This window comes from Atta cephalotes, assembly GCF_000143395.1.
Source record: "Atta cephalotes unplaced genomic scaffold scaffold00019, whole genome shotgun sequence".
Lineage (NCBI taxonomy): Eukaryota > Metazoa > Arthropoda > Insecta > Hymenoptera > Formicidae > Atta > Atta cephalotes.
In genome coordinates this window covers 248,470-257,267 of record NW_012130083.1, presented here as the reverse complement: position 1 = coordinate 257,267, position 8,798 = coordinate 248,470, and the positions used below count along the sequence as shown (strand labels likewise).

Here is an 8,798-nt window from a genome sequence, read left to right as displayed (position 1 = left end):
ANAAGAGAGGAGAGGAGGAGGGAGGGAGGAGAGAGAGAGAGAGAGAGAGAGAGAGAGAGAAAACGAGATGCGAAAAAAAGATGCGGGACGAGAGAGAAAAAAAGAAGAAGAGAAATATCGAGTAGATAATATGCCGTCGAATATAGACCGGGGACACGCGGTCAACATGTCCGAGAGCAAGAGGACGTTGGCCGATGTCCAGATATACTCTCTTCGTGTGTCCAACGCTCGCGAGTACGAGCACATCAACTCTTGTTTTTCTTTTTTCGCACGCGTAGATGTTTCTAGTCAATCCTACAAAAAAAAATAGATCTTTATTTTCAATGGATTAAACGGGGAAAACGCAAACACGTGCAAATGCTTGATAAAAAGTCTGTAAACATAAAGCATTCATTTTTTCATTCGATTCCTATATAAATATAGGAACACAAATGTCTTAACACCCGAAGTTAACATGCGTATCGGAGAAGGCATATTAAGATATTTGTGTACCTGTGATAAACAGGTGTCTGGCTGACCGTTCGTGCAGGACTGAGGAAAAAAAAATCATCACGTCAAAGTGTCATGTAGCTGATAGAGTATCGCGTTGTGTGAAAAATATGATACCGTAGGAATGAACGTTCGAGGAATATAAGAACGAGCGTTCAGTTTATCAACAAAAATTTATCAATAAAAAAAAAAGAATAATAATAAGTCTTGTAGATAAAGCACGACGTTGTTGTGTGCACGATATAAAAGATAAGAGAATTGACATGAATTATAAGTGAAACAGACGCTCGAAAAGCGCGTGATTCATGTCGCTGTCATTTAAGACGTATTATATAGAAGTGCAAGCAAGGCTTTTTCTCGCATGGATCGAATCAATTTCAACAATCGAATTTTCAAATCGTAAACAAATTCCTCGTCTAAAATTTGAAATTCTGTTGGTGCAAGAACTTTTATTTCTAGGGATGTGTATGTGTGTATGTGTGTGTGTACGTTTTTCAGGATTGCGGAAAACTTTGCTGTGACTACCGTTCTTCAGAATCCTCATCTTTTTAGAAAGTTTAAGAACTTTTAGTACCTTAGAACTTGGATTGTTTTCAAACTCGTACAACAGCAGGAGAATAAAAGAAGAGTTTTCAACTCGGATTTTACGGACTTTTATGCACTATCCTATTATGCTGTACAAATTTATCATCCTGAAAAGCGTTGATTCGTCAATCAGCATCAGGGCACAACAGAATGAAAATGATTTATGTAAGTTGTACACAAATAGCCCGCCCTTCGACCTTTCTTTTGTCTTCTTCTCTTCTACCGGCAACTCTATAGGCTGATCAAAAAGCAATACAGAGACAATAAATTCATCATGTATTTTATCGAGGTCGTTCGCATTATTTCTTCATCCGTCTGTTGCACAACTTGATCTAGAATTTTTTGTTTACCTTCAGTATATGATACTGAAGTAAGACGGAGTCGACTTAATTTGACGTGCGAGAGGTGCGTGAGAACGGCTGCAAAATCCTAGAAAGCAAGAAACTAGACGTTGCGTCGCCTAGAAACAAGCTTTACCTCTCGGCCTCCGTGCCCGCTACTATTGCGCCCGCGCGACACAACTTATAAATAGCTTGAAAATAAAGGGTTAAAAGGTTACAGCTTGTCTGCCGCAGCCCTAAAAAACCTTGCACCGTTTTACAGACCCACGCGTCGGTCACGCGGCTGTAGGAGTAACGAAGACGAATTGGCCGTCATTTCGCGTCTCGGCCCGCGCTGCTCGAGATTGCGGCTCGTTGCAATTTTGTCATTCGTTCCGAAACGCGAAGGTGGTCCCCGACGAATACGCAATTTCTTCTATCTACGCTGAAAAAAAAGCAGTAAGCGGAAATGCAAAATTCTCAGGTTTCTGAGCGAGGAATAAGATTTCGCCAACTGTATAATCATCGGAACTTGCAATCAGCACGGTCCTCGTTATCAATCGTCCCTCGGATTTATCGAGTCGACATAGACTCGAAGTCTTATCAATTTTTTTTTAATCCGACTTCTTATCATTCGGTTTCCGAAATCTGTTTATAAAAGACTCTTGATCATTTCAGATATTTTTGTAATACTCTAAAATACTTTTATATGGTCATTCAATGACCATATAAACTTCAAAGACTATGTCCATAAAAAATCTCGGGAAATCAGATAAGATTTCTGACCCTTAATTTTTTGGGCCCTAAAAATTGGGTCATGAAAAATTAGATAGAGGAAGATAAAGAAGCTCGAGACTCAAGATACGGAGCAAAAGCGATAGTGTATGAAGGGCGCGAGCGGATACTGAAAGAGCATCGATCGTCGTTGTGTGGCAGACACGCGCGTACAATAAGAAAAGCCGCTTTTAATTTCTGGTCCCTCGGTCCTTCTCGACTCGTATCAGCCGCGCGCGCTACAGGAGCTGGACCAGCGACAGAGCGCAAAAAATTCTCGGATCTCCACCGGAGGAGAGCGACGAGAATCAGGGGCGGGTCTCCGCTCCGCTCCACTCGTTCGCGGAAAATCGATCAGCAACGCCGGGCGGCGGCGGCAATGGCAGCAGCGTTTCGTTCTCTCTCATTCTCTCTCATTCTCTCTCATTCTCTCTCATTCTCTCTCTCTCTCTCTCTCTCTCTCTCCCTCCTCTCATTCTTTCTCTCTCGCTCTCTTTTTTCTTTTTCTTCCTCTTACGCAAAAGACTCACCTGCCACAGGGATACCAAGCAAAGGATCAAGCTTGATTGACTTCCTAACGTATTTCCGGTTGATAATTATCCGCTTACGTAGCCGCGGCGACGCTCAACGAGGAGGATGCTGCGGATAAGAGATCCGCTCCGTAACGCGGCTGCGTGATGCACCGTAATCAGCGCGTCGGATCTCGATGTTCTGTATGCCTCCTAAGCGTTGCGCTGCCTGGACACCGTTGACTGCTACTACGTGTTGCTGCCGTCACTGGTACTGCCGCTATCGCCACCGACCAGAGTCATCCCCCTCCCCGAGTCAGTCCGGAGTCCGACATCCCTCAGGCGCCATGCATATCCTCCCCGCTCCAGTCACCAATCTTTCCCCTTCTTCATCACCGTCACCATGGTGATCATCCCTCCTAGAAAAGAGAAAGGCGACTGGATAAATAGAAATAGAACTATGTGGAGAGAATCGTACAGGATGTTTCAAAATGAAATTAGAGTCTATTACTGAGCCTTCGTCTTTGAAAAGTAAAAATTTCAGCACACTGACGTTGAGGAATATAAATGGCATCAAGCCTACTTTCTCAAAACATTGCGATTAAAAAGGAATGACGGGATTCTAGAATTATTTTGGTGATAAGGAAGAAATAATGACAACGTTAGTTAGGATTGCTTTCAAAAATAAACATTTATTTCAAAATTAATGCTTACCATTAATGCTGTATCCTAAAAACTAAGATCTCTATCCTAGACACCGAGCGTGTTTAGGTGTTGTCTTAAGATTCCTTATAAGTTTACTGCATTGTTAAGTTGTGTACAATTTTGTATAGTACCGTAATGGGCTTTATAGCGAATCCAAATCCTCGCTGATTCGCGAAATCACATGATACCCTTCAAGACTCACGCTTCGCCACTTCCAAGAGATCAAAACTCCAAAGATCCAAGGATCGTTTGACATAAGAATTTAAAGATTAAACTGAATTAGAATTTCAAGGATTACAACATTTGACACTTTGAAATCCGGGATTAAATAAAAAATTCATCATTATAAATAAGAATTCCTATGTCTAAAGATCCTAAGATCCAAACTGGAAAATCCAAAAACCCAAAAAGATTTAAGGACTCTACTAATCCTTAAGATTTAAAGACCCGAAAATTTAACATCTTACATTCTAAATGCAACGCATTTGTAATGCGTTCGTATCTAATTAATTCGACGATCAAAATTATGTATACAAAACTGAGTTGCGCGTTATTTCTTATATCACCAAACACAATTCGACAGTTCTCACTCTCCAGCGTTGCGATAAAGAGTAAAATGATAGTACCGCTAAGTGATGATATCACATTTATGGTTCGGAGTATGCGCTATTGAGGACATATCCTTAAACAGCATCTTTCGTAGATTGTACCAGTTCACCAAATGAAGTTTCCAGACATTGCCGTAGTTCTGCGTAACTTACTACTAGAACACTCTGCTCATCTCGAGACATGAGGCATATCTGTAATGGTACATTTTAAGATTACTTTATGTACACACATTCCAAAAGTGTTAAGAATCATTACCTTGTCCTGCGAACCCGAATCAAGTTTATTCAAGCAGGATACAACATGCGCAAGATCCAGCCAAGGTCTTCCATCAGCTGTGACTTGATGAAATACATAGTCCCTAAACAATTTGAGCATATAACGATCGCCCGTCTCTGCCCATGTAGGTTCCATATTAAGCTCCGGCCTTTCGTTGATGGTTGCTAACTTGACCAGCAATTTAAATAATCGTCCGTTTTCTAGTTCCTTGGCAAGTTCGTTCTCCAGGACATCCAATCGTAACTGGGCGGCATCCAACTGTGTATAAAATCTTGCACCAATCATTGGCATGAGATCCGTGACACTCTTACGGGATTGATTCGATAGCAAGTACCTAAAAATGTGTCATACTATATTTAAAATATTTCTAATTTGTCACTGTAGATTGGATTACAATAAAAGAAACCATAATTTTCTTCTGCTCTGTCCATTGACACATTAACATGTTTGTAAAAAAAAAACTCACTATAATAAATTTTAGATATATATTGAAGATCTTTTTCTAATATATATTGAAGATCCTTTTCCTAGTGGTTATTAAAACTTTACACTTAATAATTTTTAAATCAAGTAATTAAGATTATCAATTGTCAGAGAAGGCAAACTTACAGAATAAGATTTCGAAGATCGGTGGAATAGGAACGTGTAATCAGCTCGATGGAGGCTGACATATTGTCGCGATGGACGGCGATAAGACTTCGACATGCCAGTGCTAAGACCAGCTTGCCAAGTGCTACTAAATCTTCTTGCTGATAATGTGGGATGAGGGTAAGTGGATTTGCAGTGTTTCCATCTAGAGTGACCACATCTGGAATGGCGACACAACTCAAACGAAGTCGTGTCCGTGATGTAAGTAATACCTTGGTGGGATCTAAGCATCTATACGCCAAACCTGTAAAACGTAGAAGTTAATACAGAATTAAATTAACAAGAGGAATTAAATGAAACGAAAATTTCAAGATTTGTGGGTATGGAATTACATGTTATAAAATACTTATGGCTCTTTAAAGCAAATCCAATAAAATGAGGACAACGAAATAGTACATACTAACCAGCGGCATGAATAACACGAAATGCGGCAGTGAGTTGAATGATGTAGCTCCAAATAACACTTTCCGGTAGCATGCTACTATGTTGCTGTCTTAGAATAGTGTTCTTGGTATGACTATAAGGCCGTGGTGCATTGGGATCCGACGAGAATGGGTCGGTATAACCGTTAAGCTCAGTTGAGGCAAAATGTTTATTCAGTAATGTCTCTGAGGCAGGGTGATAATCGTATACAAAAACCATGGCTAGAAAAAAAATTAATTCGGCAAGAGTGCGGTATGCATAAGTGATGTACAAAAATAAATGAAAGTGCATCTGAAATACGGACAATGATCACCGAATGCCTTGGTGGTAAAAACTTCTCTCAGCTGAACTAGATTTGTATGTGACAATCGCTTCCACATGTCAACCAGTACCATACACTTGGTGTTGGCAAGTCGGAAATCTACAAGCACCAAGTACAAGCAAAATATAAAGTGCCAAGCTGATAATATTCTGTGATATTTATTAGTAGGATCCTCGAGTCAAAACTTAAACTCACCGTGAATACGACGTAAACAGTATCGCGTGCCAGTCTTGATACTGGTGGCCTTGTATGTGGAAGTTTGATACCCAAGAACCGTCGAAGCAGGTTTATGAATTGGCTCCAGAGGACATAGTTCGTGATAATTGTCAACCTCATTAGGTAAGTCAGGAAATCGTACGATATCGGGTTGTGCTAATGTCAATGCGTTCTTTTGCAGGATGTCCAGTCGCAAGTTTTCACTGACAAAGAAGCTGGGAGCAGCCTGAGGGGGAGGTGTGGAAGGAGCAGAGGAATTATTAGAAGAGGGTGGTTTTGCCGTTTTCACAGGTTGTAGATGTGAAGGTGTGCCCGGATAGACGTAACCAATCTGTCCCGTTGCTACAGGTCCAATCTAATATTAAAAACAGTGCAAAATCTTCTCGTTATATTTTGTCAGTTAAGCAAGTAAAACAGGCAGTAAAACAAGTCAAGACTTGGACTTACGGCCTCAGTGCCATCCTCAGATCCGACAGCATCGCTGCCAGTATTCCCAAAATAGAAGTATGTTGTGCCACCTACATTTTCTTGCGAATGGGTATAGGAGTTGTTAAAGAGATTCGGCGAACTACTATTGCTGCCCGTAAGGCCTCTTCCTGGCACAAATTCGGGACTGGCAGTTACCTTCTTTTGTGAATCCAGAGAAAGATTGGATAAATGCTTGGTCATTGAATTGGTGCTCAAGCCTATGCCAGGACTTTGATGATTCTGTGTAAGACGATTTATACAAAATAATTATCCGATATCGAGATAATTTTATTTCCATTAATGCAAAAAAAAAGAATTACCATGTAGGTAGCAAGCTTGGACTCCGATGGAACTCCGTTTGTTTGAGGAGTGTATGCGACAAACAACGATGGGTCCATCGCTTCTTCAGCCACTGCATTTACCACTTTCGTACTTATCTTTTACCCTTACTCTCTATATTGTTCTTAACAAATTCACCACCCACTTACTTCTCTTCTTACTCACACTAACTTTTATAAATGTTCTATCTTGACGTTTTCTTTTCTTTGCTTTGCTGATGTAAATCGAGGTTCCAGCCTTCCGAGCCTGCAACATATTCTCAAACATTATGAAAAATAAAAACTGAGTGAATTATATGAATAAATAAATATATGCTTCTAAACATATATTAATATTCATTCAATAAATTCTTTGTCAGTCTAGACTCTCTTTGTCAAGCTTTACATATATAATACATCACGTTCTCGCGTTTATCTCACGAAAATGAATTCTCCCAAAGGATAAAAGATTCAACGGCTGCAAATCTAGGCAAAACAATGTACCTTGACAATAAATCGATCGTACATAAAGAAAATCTCCGCGATGTTTAATTGGCACTTTTTTTCTTCGAGGTCACGATAACGAAAAGACGAAACGAAGAAGATAAATCGCAAAAAAAGAGCGTTCAGGGGAATCAAGAGTGTACGCTACGGCACAACGAGATTGCCGACGCGACGACTTTCATGGCGAATGAAAATAGAGAAAAGAGAAGGAGCACCGAAGTCAGTAATGGCAGCTGATTTTGACAACAGGCCGATGCGACGGAAGGCGCGCGACGCGGGCAACGCGACGCTCCGCTCCGCTGATTCCGTTCGACTTGGCTCGGTCCAAAGCGAACCTAAGGAACGTTCGTCAACGATTGGAACGCGTCCGGAAGGCGTGCAAATGGAACGCGGGGACGTCAGGAATGTCGGGATACGGCGGCGACCGCCGACATAACCCAACCGATTCGCGCTGTCACCGCGCGCCCGCGTCGCGTCGCGTCGCGTCGCGGCGTCGCGCCGCCGTTTTTATTCGGCGCGCGGAAATTCCGCCGCGGCCACCTCGCCGCCGCGAATCAAATGAATAGACAGATGGACGAACCGTCGCTCTCTTTCCCCCTTCGGCCACTTTGCCCGATGACGCGCGATTCTTACAGCGAAGATCCAAGGAGTGTGGCGGTGCACCGTACAGTATTCACAGCATGCCTCCATTCAGCGGACGATAAAGGAGAAAGCTCACAGTCCACTCCATCTGCTCCGGCTGGCCGTGCCGTATGTGCGTGCGTGCGTGCGTGCGTGCATACGTATGTTCGTGCATTCGTGTTTACGACGCGAACTCTCGTTCTCTCCTCATTCTCTCCCCTATCGCGGATTTCTGTCCTCTTCACTACGTGTGTGCGTGTCTATCACCACTATTAAGTATCCGGATCGCGACGCGGTCTTCTCCTCCTCCTTCTTCTTCTCCTCTCGTTTCTCCTATCCCCCTTCATCAGGCAACTCCATCGGTCGACGGTCGCCCCCCTTTTCGCGAAAGCGTGCGCTCCCGCCAGCCATCGCGGCCCCTTCGATCGCAGCTGTTCCGCGACGCGGCTCCACTTTGGAGTTCGGTTCGGACTATTCGGATTTCAGTATGTACTCGACACGGAGAAATGGCGGCCGTGTCAGAACGTGTGGCACATCGAGTACGTGGACCATGCTCGTTGCTATGCAAATATGAATTATCGATCATCGATACAAATTTTTGTTGACATGGCATTTTTCTAATGAGAAACAGATGATTAACATATTGGTAAACAAGGATGAAATGATTCATAAAATGAAATAATTAATTCATTGAAATGAATTAATAATGAGATTCATTGATTGATTCATTCATTCATGAATTTTATCGAATAACTGCGCTGACAATTAAGGGAACCGATTTTGATGCGACTATATATATTTATTTATTTAATTGCTTATCTCAAAGTTTAGGGATCGAAATTAATCCCTAGGAGTAAATTAAAAAATTTGACACCGTTATTAAAAATATGAAGTACTAAATAAAACTTTTAATTGTATAATAAAACAAGACATTTTTATATATATATATATATATTTTATATATATATATATATATATATATATATATATATATACTACTACTATTATTANA

General features: G+C 41.5%; 1 protein-coding gene across 1 annotated transcript; it reads right to left on the bottom strand.

Moving 5' to 3' along the window:
* Window positions 1–4,065: 4,065 nt before the first annotated feature.
* LOC105618936 (PAB-dependent poly(A)-specific ribonuclease subunit PAN3) lies at window positions 4,066–6,742 on the bottom strand. The gene is made up of 8 exons (XM_012200467.1): window positions 6,665–6,742; window positions 6,324–6,584; window positions 5,856–6,231; window positions 5,643–5,759; window positions 5,320–5,559; window positions 4,877–5,159; window positions 4,247–4,601; window positions 4,066–4,182 (listed from the first exon to the last, which is right to left on the bottom strand). The coding sequence occupies exons 1-8, from the start codon at window positions 6,740–6,742 to the stop codon at window positions 4,066–4,068; spliced, it is 1,827 nt and encodes a 608-aa protein (XP_012055857.1).
* Between the last annotated feature and the right edge of the window lie 2,056 nt (window positions 6,743–8,798).